The sequence below is a fragment of the Panthera leo genome, chromosome C2 (genome assembly GCF_018350215.1).
Source record: "Panthera leo isolate Ple1 chromosome C2, P.leo_Ple1_pat1.1, whole genome shotgun sequence".
Classification (NCBI taxonomy): Eukaryota; Metazoa; Chordata; class Mammalia; order Carnivora; family Felidae; genus Panthera; species Panthera leo.
In genome coordinates, this window is record NC_056687.1 from 110009721 (window position 1) to 110031608 (window position 21888).

Genomic DNA, 21888 nt, shown 5'->3' on the forward strand with positions numbered 1-21888 from the left:
CAGAGCCTTAATGCTGGATGTACAGCCAGCAACCTCACAAAAGGGTTTACCTCTTCTTCTTGGTGATAATGAGTACGTCGTTAAAAAGGAAGAAGTAGACTTGCTGTTTAGATGTCCTTCTTGAGAAGAGCACCGTGTCTTCCACGTAGGCTGTCAATTCACCTCTTTTCACCAACCACCGGGAAGAGGAGACTAGAGGAAAAGGCTGCAGAACGAGAAAAACTCAGTGTATGAAGCCAAATTAAAGTCCTTTTAAGACTGTGGAAGGGAAAATAAAAACTCACATCGAAACAAATGATACATATCATGGGATACATCATTACTTGTAAGTATATAATAGTGAAATATAATTATTGAAGTACATTACATTCTTCAAGAGAAAATAAAAAAAGAACAATTATTTTACAATATGAAAAACCTAAAACTCACTGAGAAAATTTTATTGAGTCAGCCAAATATTATTACCCTTCCATTAACTCTCACCTGAAAAGGAAGACTGACAAGGAGTCCCTTAAAACTGAAAAGCCACAAAATGAAATCCATCAGTATCAACTGTAGTTACTTTAAATACCACAAATCAGAATCTGAATATACGATTATTGTAGTTAAGAAACGAAAAAGATCTGCATTCAATCTATGAACTAAAAAGACTTTATTCAGCGGTGCCTGAGTGGCTCAGCTGGTTGAGCATCCAGTTTCAACTCTGGTCGGGATTTCGAGGTTTATGGGTTCAAGCCCCACATCAGGATCTGCACCGACAGCTCAGAGCCTGCTTCAGATTCTCTGTCTCCCTCTCTACCCTTCCCCTGCTCACGTTCGTTCTCTCTCTCTCTCTCTCTCTCTCTCTCTCTCTCTCCCTCTCAAAAATAAATAAAAATTAAAAAAATTGTTTTAAATAAAAAAATAATAACAAATAAAAAGACTTTATTCAAGGGGTGCCCAGGTGGCTCAGTCGGTTAGGCATCTGACTTCGGCTCAGGTCATGATGGTCTGTGAGTTTGAGCCTCAAGTCAGGCTCTGTGCTGACAGCTCAGAGCCTAGAGCCTGCTTTGGATACTGTGTCTCCCTCTCTCTCTCTCTCTACCGTTCCCGCACTTATATTCTTTCTTTCTCTCTCCCTCTCTCTCAAAAATAAAAATTAAAAACAAATTGTTGTAAATAAAAAAAATAAATAAAAAGACTTTGCTCAAGGCGTGCCTGGGTGGCTCAGTTGGTTAGACGTCTGACTTTGGCTCAGGTCATGATCTCGTAGTCTGTGAGTTCAAGCCCCACATCAGGTTCTGTGCTGATAACTCAGCCTGGAGCATCTTTGGATTCTGTGTCTCCCTCTCTCTCTGCCCCTCCCCCACTCGTACTTGGTCTTTCTCTTTCTCTCAAAAATAAACATTAAAAAAAATTTTTTAAAAAGACTTTATTCAGAAAGAAAAACTCCCCACAAACTATATTTTGTCTACTGATTACCTACTTAGCCATATTTTGGAGAACACCAGTTCTTAAGTTTATAGCAGTTTTCCTCATGGAAATTCATCTCTGAAGGCATCATGCCACTTTCTGACTGTGAAAACAATGTTTTTCCAAAATAATCCATCTTAATCTCATAGAAAAGGCTCTATCCAAGGAATTACATACTGCTTTTTCTTTACCCAGCACCTAGTTTCCAACTGGAAAACTCAAAGCCAAAGAACAATCCTTATCCTTGGGTGCTTTTTTTTTCTTTTTAAAGTTACCATAAATGCTTACTGCCAAAAATCTGATTAAAAAAAAAAAAAAAAACTGTATCCATAGAATAAGCAAGAGTTCTTGGACACACAAAACATAACGGTAGTACAGTAGTATGGTCCAACCAAATGTCATCCTTTTCAGAGAACAGTGAATAAAAATAGCTAGAGGAAGATACTAGAGAGGAAATAAGAGCTAAGAAAGGATTTCACTTTTTTTTTTTTTTTACTTTTATAAAGGGACTTTTATAAGGAGGTTGCTCATCAGTTACATACTATTTTCCTGAAGGTTTAAAAGGAAGATGAAAGATTATGGCTGACCTCAAACTTTCAAAAGCTGGCTATTAAGGGAAACTCATGGAGTTTCCAGCCCCCAAATTTCAAATCAAACGATTATCCAACTGAGATGGCTGAGACTTTAAAGACCAAAGACAGACAGAGAGATGCTTAGATAACTCCGGAGGACCCCACCAGCACACCCAAGAGGTCACCACAAGGGATCGCATGTCGGGTTTGGTCCTGGGAAGGGCTGCAATTACTGGGAGCCCAGGGCTTTCATTGTATTTCGTGTAACTCTACAGGATAAACCAAGGACAGTGTTGTGGTTAAGTTCCAGTATACATGCCACCCTACTACTGTTCTTGGTGTAGGAGATGGGAGAAGAAAGTTTTTTTAAACTGCATTGTTTTTAAAATAGATTGATTTTTATGGATTCCTCCTATTCCACTAGGCAAAAATAAATGTCTAATAAAGATCTAAAACCCATAGTGGCTTTTAAGAAGTCAATGCTTTTTTGGAAAATAAAAATCTAATGTTATAAATGTTTTTTGTTTCAAAATTTATTGTTAGAAGATTAAACTCATATTTTTTAATTTTTTTAATGTTTGTTTATTTTTGAGAGAGAGAGACAGAGAGACAGAGAATGTGAGCAGGGGAGGGGTAGAGAGAGGGAGACACGGAATCCAAAGCAGGCTCCAGACTCTGAGCTGTCAGTACAGAGCCCAAGGTGGGGCATGAACTCATGAACCGCGAGATCATGACCTGAGCCTAAGTCAGATGCTTAACAGACTGAGCCACCCAGGTGCCCCTCAGACAGTTTTGTGTTGTTTTTTTTTAAAGGAAGAAACTATTGAAATGATCCAAAGAAAAGAATCCAAACAATCCAAAGTCAGAATAAATGAATTCCTCTAGTTAAGAAACTCTGACTAGAACCAACATTGGAAAAGAAATCCATGAATAAAAATATATCCTTAAAAGTACTGAAATAATTCCTATGGAGAAAAGAGTTTCCATTCTTTTTTTTCCTAGAAAACTTGTCTCAGCATAAAATTTAACTGATTTTATGGGTCAGTGAGACAAAGAGCCACTGAAGACTAAATTGTTTTTTAGTTGAGATAAAATTCATCATTTAACCATCTTAAAGTGTATATATAATTCAGTGATTTTTAGTACATTCACAATGCAGTGCAATGATCATCACTACCTAATTCCAGGACATTTTCATTACCCTAAAAAGAAACCCCAGGGCACCTGGGTGGCTCAGTCGGTTGAGCATCAGACTTCAGCTCAAGTCATAATCTCACCTGTGAGTTCAAGTCCTGTGTCAGGCTCTGTGCTGACAGCTCAGAGCCTGGAGCCTACTTCACATTTTGTGTCTCGCTCTCTCTCTGCCTCTCCCCTGCTTGCTCTCTCTCTCTCTCTCTCTCTCAAAAATAAACAAAGATTTAAAAAAATGAAACCCCACATGCAATAAGTCGTCACTCTCCATTCTGCCTTCCCATCTTCGGCTCATGCCCTGGCAGTCATTAATCTACCTTCTAACTCTATACCTTGGCCTGTTCTGAACACTTCACATCAACAGAATTATATAGTACAGGACTTTCAAGTCTGAGGTTCATCCATGTGGTAGCATGTGTCAGACTTCAGTACTTCATGGTTAAACACTATTTAATTGTATGAATATACATTTTATTTATCGATTCACCTATTTTGTTGATAGACATTTGGGTTGTTTCCCCTTTTTTGGCTATTATGAATAATGCTGCCATGAACATTCATGTACAAGTTTTCATTTGAGCAAATGTCTTCAATTATTTTGAGTATATACATAGGAATGGAATTGCTGGGTCATATAGTAACCCTATGTTTAACTTTTTGAAAAACCACCAAACCGTCTTTCATAGCACAAAGACTTTTTTTTAATAATAGATATACACTTTTAAATTTTATTTAAAACCAAGTTAGTCAACATATAGTGTAGTATTGGTTTCAGGAGTAGAATTTAGTGATTCATCATGTACATATAACCTCCAGTGCTCATCCCAACAAGTGCCTTCCTTAATGCCCCTCGCCCATTTAGCCCATTGCCCCATCCACCTCCCCTCCAGAAACCCTTAGTTTGTTCTCTACATTTAAGAGTCTCCTGTGATCTTTTTAACACCTTACGGTTCTGCATTTTGTCTGCTATATCCTAGACTTCTACTTATTAGCAAGGCCCCCAAACAATGACCAGCAAATCCATCACCCACCAATACAACACCATCCCACTCAATTACTCTTAACTTACAGCTTATGGTGTGGCCCGACAATCCTCTACTTCCCCATGTATTTATTTATAAGGCCAAACTTCCCATGACAAGCCAAAAAGTAATCCTCCTCAACTCTGTGGAGGCAACTTCTAGAGAAAGCTGTGGTCTAGTGGAAAAAACACTGGATTTGAGGCACAAACTGGTCTCTGATCTCAGTTTGGTGACCGACTTTTTCCCTATAACCCTCATTTCCCTTCCTCCCACCAAGGTTGTTAGATGAAAAGCCAAATCTGTCTAAACAGTCTCACATCCTATTCACTCTCCAGCACTGCAACATGCCCACCAGGCCTATGAAACTATTCCAACCAAGAATCTGAATGATATTTACTGCTTGCCTCCTATGAAACAGAACTGTTCCAAGTCCTTCACATCTAGTAAATTAATTTTATCCTCACAAGAACTCCAAGGGCAAGTACCATTATCAGTCCCATTGTAAGGTTCAGAAAACTGAGACATAAAGCAATGTCCAAGCTCATACAGCTGTCCAAATTCTAATTTGGAATTTTCCAATGGGTTTTCGTCCTTATCTTTTTCTTTTTAATGTTTATTTATTTTTGAGAGAGAGAGAGAGAGAGCAGGGAAGCGGCAGAGAAGGAGACACAGAATCTGAAGCAGGCTCCAGGCTCTGAGCTGTCAGCACAGAGCCTGACTCAGGGCTTGAACCCATGAACCGTGAGATCATGACCTGAGTTGAAGTTGGATGCTTAATGGACTAAGCCACCCAGATGCCCTGTCTTCCTTATCTTTTTCTTATCACTTTGAGTTTATATGTTGAAAATATTAATCTACTATCTGATATGTGAGCTGCAAATGTTTTTCCAGTTTGCTATTTCTCTTTTCACTTTTTTATGTCTTTTATTTTTGCCCTCTATAGAGAAATCTTTAAATTTTTTCATACAAATGAACTCATCAATTTTTTTTAATAACTTCTGGACTTGGGGGGCACCTGGGTGGCTGAGCCAGTTAAGTGTCCAACTCTTGATTTTGGCTCAGGTCATGATCTCACAGTTTGCGAGTTCGAGCCTCGCATCAGACTCTGTGCTGACAGTGTGGAGCCTGCTTGGGATTCTCTGTCTCCCTCTGTCTCTCTGCCCCTCCCACCCCTCAAAAACAAAAAAAATAAACATTAAAAAACAATGACTTCTGGATTTGGAATAAGTTCAAAAGGACTTTCCCATGTCGCTAAAGTGTCACTTCCCTGCCTAGAACTTTTCACTCTCTCCCAAATGACCTTGCTCAGCTGCTCCTCTTGGCACACAAGGTGCCACATGAGCTGCTTTTTACTGTTCTGGTTCTGCCTTACTCCCCCTGCACCTCATGCCTACCCACACTGGACACATACAGTTGCTGGACTACAGCAGCTGAAGCCATGCCCTGTGCATTTGCTCCTGCTTTTAACTTCCAGAAGCCTCTTCCTAACTCGCCTTTCAAGATTCAGCTCAAACATAACTCTGGGATGAAGCCTAGCCTGACTGCTGCAACGTTGTGCTCCCCACCCCTCTATTCCTCACAGGTAGGGATGACCACCCCCTTCCCATGAGAGTGTTCTCACAAAAAAAAAAAAAAAAAAAAGTGAGAGAAAGAGATGGGGAGGGTCAAACAGTAAAACAGACTCTTAACTATAGAGAACAAACTGAGAGTTGCTGGACAGGAGGTAGGCAGAGGGATGGGCTAAATGGGTAATGCACATTAAGGAGGGCACTTATTGCGATGAGTACTGGGTGTTGTATGTAAGTGATGAATCACTAACTTCTAAGAACAATAAAAATAAATAATAGTAAAAAAAAAAAAAAAAAAGCCGGGTGCCCTCAACTGTCTTCATCTACTGTGACAGCTGTAGACTTTGCTGACTCCTCTGTAATTCTGTAGTCTCCTATTAGACTGTTAGATCCTTGAGGGCAGGGATCATGTTTTGGTTTTCATGCTGCCTTCCACAAAGAAAGTGCTCACAAAATTTGATGAAACAATGTATGTGCTTGGACAAATCACTGAACTTCCAATATCTATCTTCGCATCTTTAAAATGAACTGAGGGGCATCTGGGTGGCTATCGGTTAAAGCGGCCAACTTCAGCTCAGGTCATGATTTTGTGGTTTGTGGGTTTGAGCCCTGTATCGGGCTCTGTGCTGACAGCTCAGAGCCTGGAGCCTGCTTCAGATTCTGTGTCTCCCTCTCTCTTTGCTCCTCAAAAAATAAACAAACATTAAAAAAAATTTTTTTCATAAAAAATATAAAATGAACAGAATAAAAATGTCCATTGTTGTCCATAAAGTGTTACAGAAATAAGATCCTAAGATTTTAAGAGTATTTCTAAGTGACCTGAATTAAGCACCTCATTATAAATCAACACATAGATTATCTTCCTTTAGCCTCGCAAATAATATTAAGCATTGAATCAAAAGAAAACAACCCAAAATTCATGAACTTAATTGATGTTAATCATTTATTTTTAAGGACCCTTAGGGTAAGCATTTTTCAATAACAAATTAATTTTGGGTTCTAGAGAAATAGACCTTAAAGATATCTTAAGCCAACTGGGGCACCTGGATGGCTCAGTCAGTTAAGCGTCTGACTTCAGTTCAGGTCATGATTTCTCGGTTCATGGGTTCGAGTCCCACATCAGGCTCTGTGGTCACAGCAAGCCTGGAGCCTGCTCTGGATTCTGTGTCACCCTCTGTCTCTGCCCCTTCTCTGCTCACGCTCTGTCTCTCTCAAAAATAAACCTTAAAAATATTTTTTTAAAAAAGATTATCTTAAAGGGGCACCTGGGTGGCTCAGTCGGTTAAGGGTCCAACTTCCACTCAGGTCATGATCTCGCAGTCCGTGAGTTCGAGCCCCACATTTGGGCTCTGTGCTGACAGCTCAGATCCTGGAGCCTGCTTTGGATTCTGTGTCTCCATCTCTCTGCCCCTCCGCTGCTCGTGCACTCTCTCGCATGCTCTCTCTCCCTCTCTCTCTCTCTCTCAAAAATAAATTTAAAAAAAATTGTTTTTTAATAAAAAAAGATATCTTAAGCCAAGTGATTTTCAGTGAAGAAAAAAAAATTGTTAGGTAAAGAATTTATCGTCTTTAAAAATCAAACTGGTTAGGGACTTATAATCTGTAAAAAAATGGGCAGGGCAGGGGGTGGTGGGGAGGTAGCACCTGGGTGGCTCAGTCAGTTAAGCACTCAGCTCTTGGTTTCAGGTCATGTTCTCAGGGTTTGTGAGTTTGAGCCCCACATAGGGCTCCAGTGTGGAGTCTGCAAGTGATTCTTTCTACCCCCATCCCCCACCTCTCTCTGTCACTCCCCCACTTGCTCGGTCTCTCTCAAAATACATAAACTTTAAAAAAAGAAGAGATAAAACTTTTGATTTCTAGACATATTTTCTAAAATACTTAACAACAAATTACAGAGAAAAACAAGTTCGTTTTTGAGGGATGGGGGAAAGATGGGTTTTGAAATTACCATAAATTTCTGTAGAAGATATTATAACTGAGTGTGTGTGTGTGTGTGTGTGTGTGTGTGAGTTTTTAGCAAGTACCTATCACCTTCTGCTCTAAGAATTATGGGTCATGTTCCGACATCTAAATAGTTATAGTCACAATGTTCTAGTGAAGGAGTTTACACTGATCTGCAAGTCAGGATATATGGACCCTAGTCCTGATCCTACCACCATTAGTCCAGTGACCCTGTTAACAATGAAGTATTCTCTGGGCTTTATTTTCCTTTTTTATACAAATAAAAGCATACAGTTACACTGTACCAGTGTCTCTATAATAGCAGAGAATCTGCTCTCTGCATAAGGCTATGAAATGATGATCACTGTATTTCTACTGCACAATTTAAGAGCACTTTTACTATGAAAAAATATGACCAGTCATTTTAAGTTGCTTCATTAAGTTTACAAGTTACAAAACAAAATAGAATCACAATCGTGAGCATTCACATCCACTAAGAACTCAGTTGTGAGCCAACAAAGGACTGGGACCTCTATTTGCCATTAATGGTCATTTTCTTTTCCACTCATCCTGTCATCCACTCCTAAGTGGTATCAGACAAGCAGCAATAGGGAGCGCATATTCAAAAAAGAATTATGGAAGAAAAACAAATTTGAAAAGAACTTTCCACTAACAACCTTTGTTTGGCAAACTGGAAGAGGAGTGTCCTTATCTGATTTAGGAGAACACGTGATCCAATTCACGGGATACCACTGTTTTGCAGGACACTTTGAGAATACTAAAGAAATCACCTTTCCATTCCAAAATTCTATTTTTCTTAACTACCTTTTTCCCTAAATTTGGCATCTTCCTGGGGGAGGGAAGTGGGAGGGAATGTGCTAGTTAGATAACATGTAACCTGTGGCCTGGAGAAAGGCAACTTTATCTGGTGACCATAAGCAAGAGAGCTGCCTGGTCCGTCTGCATCTATCTCCCTTGGTCAGTCCAGTCCCTCTGCAATCAATTTATGGCCCTTCTTTGAAAAGCAAATTCCTATCTACTCTGTTGCCCTCAACTACCTCTATTTACATAAGACATAGGCAAGAGCAGCAATAAATCTGTTTATGAAGAAATACGAGAATACCTTAATTTTAAATTCCAACTGGGAATTAATGGTGTACATCATTTCAGTCCTTTCCATCTTCCGAGCTCCTTCATTGCACAGTCGAACCAACTGGGAACACAGAATAATAAGGAGGGTTAAGAGGTCAAGGAGAGAAACCTTAATTTCAAATGCAGATCTCTCACAGGAAATAATTTGCACTTTGGAAGCTCCAGAGACTCATTTCTGACAGTTAAAGAACTCACAGTTTTACACAGTTAAGACATTGTACCCCATTAGAGGTGGTGTATTAAGATGTGAGGACAGAGGGGGAAAAAAAACTCCTGAAAAGTCTGGGAGGAGCCCTCTGAGGGCTCTCCCACAGTCTGATCTCGGACCCTTCAGCTCCTTTCCTCTGCCCCTCCTCCTCTCCTTTGCCAGGGAAACCAGGGAAACCTCACACAGCCCCAGGGAAGATGCGCAGTCCAAATGGCTGGGGCAGACTACCAACTTCAAAGGCAAAGTTTAAGCAGACTGTTACCTGTAAAGCATAGGACCAGAGCACAGGATGCTAAAAGAGAGAAACCTTCGGTGGCAACTACTGGTGAGTGATTTCTTCAAGGATAGGAACTTCAGGGTAATTAGAACTACTGAATTATCTACAAACTGAACGCATTCAAAGTCCTCTGATAATAAGATTTATTTGGTCTTGGTTCATAGTTCCCAGCACACAGTCCCTACAGTCCTTATAATTTCTATTTACAAGAGCCACAGGGGCATTTTTAGTTATAATATTTACTTCTGTTCCCAGTTCCCAAAAGCTCCAGAGCGATGATGGTGAAATGGGTGTCTTCTTATTCATCAGAAGCCCCTTTCAACCGCATCTGAGTTTATGTTAATGAAGTAGCTTTCAGAAAGCCCTTAAGGATAGGGGCCAGCTGCCAGCAGAGCCAACCAAGTGATTACAGAGAGGGTTGTAACTTGCAGCCCTACCACACCCTCCCCCACCAGACTTCTGGGGAGGGGAGAGGGCTGGTGATTGACTATGAAGTTCAGAGAACTCCAGGTTGGTGAACAAGAACACATCTACATACTGGGAGGGTGGGGAACCCCACACTCCATGAAGACAGAAACTCCCGTGCTCGAGACCCTTCCAGACCTCATCACAGCATTGGTCTAGGCAGAGTGAACACCATGAGCAAAGGGTATACGATGGCAAAGTGCTGGTGTGCCCGAGAAAGTATAAGATCCTGACACATGAAGATGGCACAAGATGGAACTAGAGGCCAGGGTCAAAGCACACAAGGTCTTAAGGCATCTGGATTGTATTCCAAGTGCAAAGAGAAAAGTCTTACCAGCAGGCTTTCAGCAGGAACGTGATATGATGCAATTTATGCTGTGATCATATGCTTTTCACAACGTATTTATTCAACCCCCTACTGATGGACGCTTAAACAATTTATGATCGCCTAATGCATTTCTAGATTTGGAGGGTACCCCAATCTTCAGTTACAGCTTATCTTTAAGTCTGAACCTAAAGAGTTCACTGATGCAGGGAATGATGGGTATACCTGATCATGGCTAGGAATCTGAAACTGCACTATCCTGAAAGGATTAAGACATGTCAGAGTGAAATCTAACTAGGCAGCCATGGCTCCAGACATTATTATAATTTCTCTCGTGGAGTATGTTCACAGTTCCCAAATCTACGTTCCCAGACTCGGTCTGTCCCCTAGGCTCCACCTCCACCTAGAAGACATCTCTTCTTGGATGACTCACAGGCATCTCAAACTCAGAATGAGAATAACAAAACCTGACCATCACCTCCAACACTCACTCCCTGCAGCTGAAAAACCTAGCCCTCACAGCTCTCAGACACCGCCCTCTTCTTTGTGCTCCATATCCAAGCAGTCATAAAGCCTCCTTAATGCTGCTGTTCCACGGTCCATGACCCTCTCTTTGTATTGTACCCGGAACTCAGGCTCAAACTCCCTCTTCCCTACCAATTCTCTGCCATCCCTTGCTGCTACCCTACTCTTACACATCCTCCAGATAATGCTGTCAATCTTTTTAAGTTCAAATCTGATCATGAAATGCCTTGGCTTAAAAGCCTTAGAAAGATCCCCTTGGTTTTCAGAATTAGGTCCTAGTAAAACCATGATCTGGCAACTGCTTATTGACTGCAAGCCTGTTCCCACTCCTATCTTGGGCCTCAGCCCTGCAAAATTTCTGGATAAAGCCCCACGTTCCATCCTGCCCTTGCACTTTTGCATGTGCTTCCCTTTCCCTCTGCCTGAATACCCTTCATCCCGCTCTGTCCAACCAACTCCTTATCTACTAGATTTATACCCCCCTACCTGTCTTTCAAGACTTATCTGGGGCATTTCCTCTCCAAAAAGAATGAAAAGCAGAGATTGTGAAATCTCCATTATTTGTAAACCCAGTGCCCACAACCCAGCACCTAAAAACACAAGGAACATTCAGCAAATGTTTCTGCCTGAACAAGCTGCCTTCAGAGGCAGTTTATAAATCACTTAAAAAGAAGGTGGGTGGGAGGAGGGAACAGCTTCTTTATAGCAATCCTGTTTTAAAATGAGAGGGGTGGGGCGCCTGGGTGGCTCTGTCAGTTGAGAGTATGTACGACTTCAGCTCAGGTCATGATCTCACAGTTCTTGGGTTCAAGCCCCACTACGGGCTCTGTGCTGACAGCTCGGAGCCTGGAGCCTGCTTCGGATTCTGTGTCTCCCTCTCTCTCTGCCCCTTCCCTGCTCACACTCTCTTTCTCAAAAAATAAACATTAAAAAAATTATAAAGTCTACTTTATAAAAAATGAAATAACATAAAATAACATAAAATAAAATAAAATAAAATAAAATAAAATAAAATAAAATAAAATAAAATAAAACAAAATAAAATAAAACAAAATAAAATAAAACAAAATAAAATAAAATAGGGGAAAATGGCATTATTAAGTTTGGGTTATCATCTTATTTCTTAAACTTTCAAATATCGACTCCCTCAGCAAAAGATAAGAGTCAGCCACCATGTCAGAAAACAATTTTTAGAAGGCATATTAAAAACAAAAAGGTTCCCAAACTGTCTTAACCAACAGTCTCATCAGCAGAGCCCATTTTAACGGCTATTTCAAAAGGACAAGGACTAATGCAGATATGTGTGCTCTGGTGTTTTTGATTAAAATCAAGCTCAGTATATTAAAGCCATGACTTCCTTCAGCAGCTGTTAAAGCTTTATTAAATTTAACTCACTAATTTCTTTAGGACAAATTTATTTTTTTTAAAAAAGCTCAAACACTCTAATAAGGAAATATAAATTGAAAATAAAATATTTTCAGTCGTTCAAACTTACAAAGATTAAAAGAATATCTGATGCTGAGAAGTGTGCAGTAAGACCAACATTTACATATCAGGGTGGCCATGAACATAGGGACAACCTTTTATGAAGGCCCTTGGGGGCCTTTAAAAAATACCTACATTTTTTCCAGTAAACCCAGTTCTAGAAATTTATCTTTAGAAATAATCAGATGAGCACAATCACTGATGCAAGACAATGTTCTAGGCAGTACTTTGTAGAACAGTAAGTCAAACAGGTACCACACAAATGCATTTTTCAGTGTACGTTTATACCATGCACCGGTATTAGAACAAACATCCAACTGGGAGGATGTATAATAGAATGACAACAGTCATCACCTTCGATAAAAGTACTGATATATTTTTAGGTCTCTTAAATTTTCTAAATATCCTAGTTTATTTAAAAAATATACCTCTGTAAACCTGAAACGCATTCTTACAGAGCAGTACCTAAAAGGCATAACAGAAAACTTATGAATCCCTCCCTTCCACACAAAGCTTGATGTGTATGATTCTGCAACTGTTTCTACATACCAATAACATACATATGTGCGTCAACACATTGTATTATTTAGATGTTATCACACCATTTGTACTGTTCTGCAACTTAATTGTTCCTCACATAACAATATAGCTTAGGGATCTTTCCCTGTTAACAGATAGATACATCTACCTTGCTGCAAATGGCTGAAGCAGTAGTTATAGGAGAAGAGTGAAGAGACTTGGCTATTTTGCCACTAGGAGAACAGCTTATAATTTAATAGTATCTCCAAACAGAGGTAGCATTTTTGTGAGGTAAGAGTGAAAGCAGTTAATCTTTTCCATGGGAGAGTAAATGGAAGAGAACGGCAGCAAAGACTTCACAGGCCTAAGAAACTCTCTCTCGACCACCACTCCTTCAACACCAGACATCATTGTGTACCAGCTGAACTTCAGATTCCCTGGAAATTGTCCTCCCCCTAGCTCCACCCCAGCATGTGAACAGAAAGTCAGAAGTAAACAAATTGTTATTGAGGAGAAACATCTTTCTTGCTTTTGAGTTGTTCAACTAGGCCAATAAGATTTTCCAAGGCCCCAAATTCGGTAAGCTGTAACTCTCATTCCAGCAACATGTATGAGGAATCTCAATGACATTATTCACACTATAGAAAAAACAAAAAACAAAAAAACAAAACAAAAAAACAAAACAAAAAAACTTCATTACATTAGCAGTTTAATTACCAGAGAAGATATTACTCATGTTTTCTAAGAATGAGTAACTATCCAGAGACACTTGTCCAGGGGCCTTCCACAGAGTCTGGCTCTAAAAACTTGGACCTTGATATACCAAATTTCACTCTCTAAAATAAATACTGGGAACCCCCAATTGCTTTCTTTTTCGGATAAAGCAAACAAGTGAAATTCTGCATTTTAAATTTTAAGAAATTTGTTAATGTTTATTTTTGAGAGAGAGAGAGAGAGAGAGAGAGGGAGGGAGAGAGTGTGTGAGCAGAGGAGGGGCAGAGAGAGAGGTAAACAGAATCCAAAGCAGGCTCCAGGCTCCGAGCCGTCAGCACAGAGATCGACATGGGCCTCTAATTCACAAACCGTGAGATCATGACCTGAGCTGAAGTCAGATGCTTAACCAACTAAGCCACCCAGGCACCCTGCATTTTAATTTTGAACAATAAATGCTCTATATGTACAACCTTTTTGTTGAAAATACTGATACTGTTTTCCCAGAATCTGAAACTCCTCATCAGTAACCTACACAAATGCAAAAGAGGATTAATTTCTGAGCTGACTATATTAGTGGTTTTAGTTACCACACAATATTAGGAGACTAGGGAAATGATGCTGATGTTCATAACTTGTGCTCAAGAGAGAAAAAGAAATGCAGAGAAAACAAGCCACGAAGACAGCATTTCTTCAGAGTGCCTTTTGTATGCTAATAGTATCAGATTAAGGCAATTCACTGATCCCTTACATTTTTGCCAGCCTTTGCTACAAGTACCAGTGTCAAACCCAGTGAACAAGAGATGCCTGAAGGAATGTTGTGGCTTACTGTGACTGGGATGTGAAATTCTTGGAGACATTAAATATCATTCCTAATTCAACAACTACTACTGCCTTCCTCTTTCCCCTTCTGTGTGAATTATTTTTTAACTTCTCAGTAACAACCAAATAAAATCTGAGAACATGTCCTTCAAATCCAAGGTTAGAACTTCTCTAGCAGCTCCACCTCAAGACTGTCTCCCCTACTGCCTCCAAGGAGGTAGCACGGGATATGGGGTCCAGAGGAGAGGCCCATGGGCAGGAGGACCTTAGGTAACCCATGTCAGGCTAAGTTTCTTCACTCGGTGTTTCCCAACGTGGGTTGTGCAGACCAATGATAGGGCCAGAGATGAATTTAAGTGGTTGGCAGATTGCTCTGGTTTAAATTTCTATACCCCTCCAAGCTCATATGGTGAACCCCTGACCCCCAAAGGTGATGGTATGGGGCAGTGGGGCCTCTGGGAGGTGCTTTAAATGTCATGAGGGTAGAGGGGGTGCCTGGATGGCTCAGTCAGTTGAGTGTCCAGCTTCGACTCAGGTCACAATCTCATGGTTCGTGAGTTCGAGCCCAGCATTGGACTCTGCAATAGCAGCTCAAAGCCCGCTTTGGATCCTCTGTTTCCCTCTCTCTCTCTCTGTCCCTCTCTTGCTTGCTCTCTTTCTCTCTCTCTCAAAATTAAATAAAAAATATTAAAAAAAAAAAAAGTCATTAGGGTAGAGCCTTCATGAATGGTATTAGTGTTCTTAAAAAAGAAGCCCTACTACCCCCGTAGTCCCTTTGACCATGTAAGGCTACAAGGAGAAATCTGCCACCAGAGAGGACCCTCACCCAACCATGCTGGCACCTTGATCTTGGACTCTTCAAACCTCCAGAACTGTGAGAAATAACACATGCCTGTTGTTTAAAAGCCACCCAGTCTGTGGTATTTTGTTACTGCAGCCTGAATGGACTAAGGCACAGATAATCTTACTTTTAAATACAAAATGGATGTTGGTGGCTCATTCGGTTGAGTGTCCAACTTCAGCTCAGGTCATGATCTCAGGGTTCGTGAGTTTGAGCCCTGCATCGGGCTCTGTGTTGACAGCTCAGAGCCTGAAGCCTGCTTCACATTCTGTCTCCCTCTCTCTCTGCCCTTCCCCTGCTCATGCTCTGTCTCTGTCTCTCAAAAATAAACAGGGGCCGGAGGGGAAGGGGGAGGGAGAAGGAGAGGGAGAAAGAAAGAAGGAGAGGGAGAAAGAAAGAAGGAGAGGGAGAAAGAAAGAAGGAGAGGGAGAAAGAAAGAAGGAGAGGGAGAAAGAAAGGGGGAGGCAGGGAGGGGAAGGGGGAGGCGGAGAAAGAAAGAGGGAGGCGGGGAGGGGGAGGGGAGGGAGGCGGAGAAAGAAAGAGGGAGGCAGGGAGGGGGAGGGGAGGGAGGTGGAGAAAGAAGGAGGGAGACGGGGAGGGGGAGGGGAGGGAGGCGGGAAGGGAGAAAGAGAGGGAGAAAGAGGAGAAAGATAAAGACAAAGAAAAAAAATGGATGTTAGAAAAATAAATTAGCTCACAAAGCCCATAATTTTGTAGGTACATCCTCAAGGATGAGGATATGTAAAATGCAGTCAACTTAAACCTGATTAAAAGAAACCCTCAAGTGTACCTCACAGTAAAGTGGTGCAAAAGTGTACCAGACTCTATCTAAGGTGATGAGGTAGCTCCAAGGGTTCAGGAAGCTTCTGCTGCTATCATGATCTCTGCCCCCTCTGCTTAGCTCATACGGTATCCTGACTCCTACATCTTCCACAGCTTTCTCTCAGCTAGACATTCCTATTAGCATTTAAAAGGTACCCACAGATTTTTTAATCTGTAAACAAACAGAGACTTCCCACACTTTTCTTTCAGCTACAGCTCACTGGCAGCCACCGTGTTGCAACAGCCTGCTACGCTTGCCAGCCGGCTGCAAATCCATGCCTCCCACTCATTCCTAACACACTGCAATCCGGCCTCCCCACCTGCCACTGCGAGGACACAACCCACCTGATGATAAACCCATGAATGCCTCACTCATTACGCACTGTATCCCCTAGGGGCACTCGACAGCGCTGACCCTCCTTCCACCAAATCATCTGCCGTTTGCCAGGCCATTACGGTTTTCCTCCTTCTTTGGTAAGGTTTGGGTTTTAAGTGGCCTCTGTGACGAATGGTGGAGTTCCTCATGGTTGTGCCTCAGACTCACTATTCTTCTTACTGTACACATTCTTCCTAGGAAATGTCATCCACTCTCCCAACTTCAGAACCCATCCTATGCCCATGCGTCCCAAATCCAGGTCTCCACTATTCAAGCCAACTTGGATATTCTGTAAGAACCTCTGTTATAACCTATCCAACATGGAAGTCAGCAGCTTCTCCCTATGTTTCTATTGTAAAGGTAAATAGGAACATCCATGTAGCTGCTCAAGCCAGAGACCATACTCCTTGACTTCTGATCCCAAATACACTCACCCAATCAATCTCCGTGCTACTTCCTCAACATTCTATTATATATTGCTTCTCTCCATCTTACTGTCATATCCATAAAGGCCACTGTCACCTCTAGCCTACTCAACTACAAAAGCCTCACAACTGGTCCCATCCCCATTGTCACCTTCACAACACATGAATTTATAGCTTCTGTATCATTTGAAGAGAAGGTCCACATGTCCCTAACATGGCTTCTTGGTATTCTTTCCTAGATTGGACTCTATAGCCACATAAAGAACATTCCAGCTCTTCCAAAGCCTCCAAATACTTTCTCGCTGTTGGGTCTCTACACACCTGAGACATTCTCTTTCCCTCCAAGCCCTGGCTCCCAGCAAGCTAAGCTTGCTTTAGATTTCAGCTTAAACATCACTATGTTCTTCCCTACCATGCCACTCACCAGCCTTTATTATAATTCTTATTTAATGTCCTCCTTCCCCTTTACACAGCACAGTCCACAATGGCATTAACCACAACTGTCTTATGTACCCATCACCATATTTTCAGGGGCTGGCTTCATGCCTGGCACCATAGTTGATACACAGGAAATAGCTGTTTAATGAGAGAATGAATAAACAACTATTCAGACACCGAAAGAAAATGAGGTATCTATTGGCCCTTACAGCAAGACTGTCTGAAATAGTCAAAATACTAACTTCACTTTGTCTTTTAGCTACCTAAGGAACTCCGTGCAAATGGCTTTGAGAATCTACCAGTATTTGGCACCAAAGCCAGACACATACTCTTCCAAGGTGTTGAATGGTTTACTGTGCGATGAACTAGCTGTTCCACAGTTACCTTGCTCACTTCCTTTAAGGCTCTTTTGCAGACTTCATACTTCGGAGAGTCCTTAGGTGTTTTCTGACAGATAGTCTGCAATGAAGTAAAAGAAAAACAAAATCAAGGTCCAGCCACATCGTTTTACTCACAGCAAACTCAATAATGCTGAACACAACATTATGGACACGTATGAAGATGATATTACAATCCAATTACAAAACTAGGAAATAGTCATTAGATGCACAGGATCCAAGTAAATCCAGGGAATTATTCAATATGAAAATAGACTTCAGAGGTAGATGAACCTGGTTTCAAATCCAAGTTCTGTCCCTTACTAGCTATTTGACTTTGGGCAAGTCACCTACCTAGTCTCTGTAAGCCTCAGTTTCCTTATCTCTAAAATGGGAATAATGCCAACCTCGTCACAAAGCTGTTGCCAGGATTAAATGAAAATACATGTAAAGTTTTCTCTATGAGTGCCTAGCATACGGTAGGCCCACAGTGAAAGACAAAATCACTTTAGTTATTACCATCATCATCATTATTTAGGGAAGTATGTTTGTAGATAATACAATTGAATAAAAAGATCAAGAAAAACAAGCTGATGGATTTTCTCTTGATATACTGACACGTAATTTTTGTGATGCTGAGATTGACTTTAAAGAGGGTCATTTCAAGGTAGGTACACCGAATTACAAATAGTTTTTGAGATCATATTCATGCAAAGCCAATGGAACCATTTAAATTGTTAAAAATGTTCATCTCAATTAACAAGTTTAACTAACACTCCTAATGAACTAAAATGGAAGGGACAATGCTTTAAGTACATTTAGATTCTGCCCAGGTGGCCAGATTCTGACGTGTAGGAAACTATTAGGGCAAGAGGCACCAAACAGAAGTGGAAGGTAAGTTGGAAACTGGCAAACCACTGGTACCTTGAATGTGGGTAAGCACTAGGCTTACAAATCCAAAGGTCAGGTGTCAGGATTCTTATATGTACTATGTGAAAAGCAAAGAGTGAGCCAGGGGGTTTATGTTAATGGTTCTCAATTTTTTTTTGACTATGACCCCCTGTAAGAAATACATTTACATTAGCAATCAGTACAGGTATACACAAAGATGAAATAAGGTTTTATTTGAAATAAAATTTAATGACATTATGATCCGTGTACATCATGTACCACACATTCTATTTCATTTTTTTAATAAACACTACTTGTGATTCAAAAATCAATTTCATGACCCGCTAATGTGTACAGAAGCAGTAACCAAACACTGCCCTGAAAGCAGGCATCCTGAGTCCTGAAGTGTCTAATTTTATGTAAAATTTTGTGACTACTGAATTTTCTAGGGAGAATGACTATAGCTTTACTCATCTCAAAAGGGCCTCTGACCCAAAAAGTTTTGAGCCCACTGGACAATCATGGCATTTACGTTCAACATAGTATGTTAGATTCTGAGTCCTAATCTATTCAGTCAATTTTCTCTCAATTAAACAGAGAAAATATAGAAGGTCGAGAGATCATGGCATATACAAAATCTAAAGAAATATGGCTAAAAGACATTTTCAGAAGAAAAAGAACCCTGAAAATTTGTAACACTGCAGGAAATGTTGCATTTACAAAGCACCCATTTCTCCTTTTAAACAACAGCAAAATTTGAAATATTTCACTTAGATGGATCAAAGTTTCAAATGTTTATGAAAGTGTGAGAGGGGCGCCTGGGTGGCTTGGTCAGTTAAGCGACCGACTTCGGCTCAGGTCATGATCTCACGGCCCATGAGTTGGAGCCCCGCGTCGGGCTCTGTGCTGACCACTCAGAGCCTGCAGCCTGTTTCAGATTCTGTTTCTCCCTCTCTCTCTGCCCCTCCCCTGTTCATGCTCTGTCTCTCTCTATCTCAAAGATAAATAAACGTTAAAAAAAAAATTTAATAAAAAAAAAAAAAGGAAGAAAGTGTGAGAAATCATATGAAATAAACTCTTTAAATGACTTTTTACTTCTGAGAAAATCTTATGGAAGAAAGTACAACAGCTGCTGCTTGAATGTATCTTTGCAAAGTTCACAATTTTTACGTAACTCAGGACAAGCCTATGTACTATATATATTAATTTAGTCAAGAAACACGGAATGTTGGGCGCCTGAGTGGCTCAGTCAGTTGAGCATCCGACTTTGGCTCAGGTCATCATCTCACAGCTCATGAGTTCGAGCCCTGTGTCAGACACTGTGCTGATAGCTCGGAGCCTGGAGCCTGCTTCAGATTCTCTTTCTCTCTCTCTCTCTCTCTCTCTCTCTCCCCTCCCACCCCACTCTCTCTTTCTCTCTCTCTCAAAAAATAAGCATTAAAAAAAAATAAGAAACACAGAGTGTCTGTTATTGTCAAACTTAACATTTACTTCTTCATTTGTTTTCATGCCAACCCTGCAGGTACATGTTATGCTTATGCTTCAGATGAAGTTAGGCAGTTTGCCTGGCATCACACTGTAAGTGGAAGGGACCAGAATCTGTGCCCAGATCTGTCTTACTCCAAAAGCCACAGGACTTCTACGACGCCAAGTTTACACGTCAGAGTCCCTTCTCTGGAAGTGCTGTGGGTGTTCGTGGGGAAGAAGATACATCTGCTCGGGAGGGCACTGAGTAAGGCTTTAGTGAGGAGCATTAGGGCCAGTGCTTGGAAAATAGGCTGGCTTGTGTTGTGAGGCTGAGAAGCGGCAGCCAACAGCAACGTGAAAAAGGTACAGAGCGGGTAAGTCCAGGAACAAATGTGGATGGCATCTAAAAATAAACCTTTTTTAAGCCGAAATTTGGTTTTGATAACCTGGCTGCATTCTATCCTGAGACATGGTAAATACTGAAATATTGTTCTCAAAAAAAGAAAAAATTAGAGAGCCACATTTTCAAATTCTGCAAGTCTCCCGATATTTACAAGGAGAGAAGTTCCTAAATCACAAGGGAAGGCTATGAAGGTAGTCAACTGAGGTGAAGCTGGAGAGCAGCAAGGTGTCAGAAAATTCTGGAACAACTACCAAAAACCTCCCCAAACCAAGCAGCACAGCCAACAAAGTGATTATAATCACACACTTTTACTCATTGCAAAGTGCCAGTGCTTTTAGAATATCTCTTCAAATTTGTAACGGAATATGGAATATGGAATTTTGTAACCTTAAGCATAACTTTTGGCAGTATTTGTATCCTATGTTTTGACGTGTCAAAAAATCAAGTATGTTAAAATTGACATGAATATTATGATCCAATTTTAAAGTAAAACTACAACAAAATACTTCAATTGGATCACAAAGACACTATTTGGTCCATTAGCTGGTTGGGAGCTGAGTCGGGCCACCTGGTTCTCCTGTCATCGCTGCTGCTGCTGTGGTTCCGGCTCAGCCAGCGTGCGGGACCCCCTCCTGCCGGACACCTCGCTGTCCTCCCCGCTCTGCCTCATACCAGGCAACCTTAACTCCCTTCTCCCAGCCACATCTTGCCACCATTCAAAATCAAATCCTTGTTTTCTTCATGAACGTTCCCTAAAATAAGAAGGATGCCGAGTTTCGTCACTCTCCTTTATGCAATACAAAATGGGGGCAAGTTCGTGCCTTCTAGTGCCAAAGAGTGTGTCTCATTCCCATGTAAAGCCGAAGTGCCTCAGCACCCTGAAACACTACAAGGAAGGGATCTTAGTGATCAAGCTGAGGAAACTGAGGCCCAAAGAAAACATTAAGTGACTTGCCCAAGGTCACATGCCAAGTGGCTCGGCTGGAAATGGAATCCAAGCCTCTTGTCTTCAATAAGCCAATATATTTTCCCATTTCAAAAAATGAGTGAGTGATGTAATCTGAATTCCTCAGAGTGACTACACAAGCCTAAATTGAAGATGATTTCCAACGATATTAGACACAAATGAGACTTTCCAACTGAAGGGCACCTTCTCACTTTACTTGGAGGATTTTATAAGAGGGATATATAGTACATTGATTTCAGTGAAAGCACAATAATCTTCTTAATCAGATTTATAGCAGCACAGCTCCCCACAGAGGAGAGAGCCACCAGGTCATGTCTTACGTCCATCAGCAGGGGCAGGCGAGTTACCCTCTGCATGGGGAGAATGAGGAAGGAGATCATGGGTAAGTTCCTACAGTCTTCGTGGGACTCAATTCGTGACAATACTTCTTTAAAAGATGGGTTGGTGGCTCTGAGAAAGAAAAAGAAAGAAGGAACTTCAAAATATTTCCTCTTCAAATTAAAAAGTAAAAATATATTACAGGCATACCTCAAAGATATTGTGGGTCTGGTTTCAGACCACTACAAATCAAGCAAATACTGCAATATAGCAAGCCAAATGAATTTTTGGTTTCCCAGTGCCTGTAAAAGTTATGTTTGCACTACAC

General features: G+C 41.0%; 1 protein-coding gene across 4 annotated transcripts in view; it reads right to left on the reverse strand.

Annotated features, from left to right (window-relative positions):
• ARHGEF26 (Rho guanine nucleotide exchange factor 26) overlaps positions 1 to 21888 on the reverse strand; it is a 128191-nt gene that overhangs the window by 32874 nt on the left and 73429 nt on the right. For 3 of the 4 annotated variants that reach the window (XM_042955078.1, XM_042955077.1, XM_042955076.1), the window contains exons 8-11: positions 21563 to 21692; positions 17522 to 17596; positions 8870 to 8959; positions 51 to 205 (exon numbers count right to left, since the gene is read on the reverse strand). In XM_042955078.1, coding sequence (XP_042811012.1) covers positions 51 to 205; positions 8870 to 8959; positions 17522 to 17596; positions 21563 to 21692 — 450 coding nt within the window. The remainder of the gene's footprint in view (positions 1 to 50; positions 206 to 8869; positions 8960 to 17521; positions 17597 to 21562; positions 21693 to 21888) is intronic. The other variant, XM_042955079.1, reaches the window with a different exon arrangement.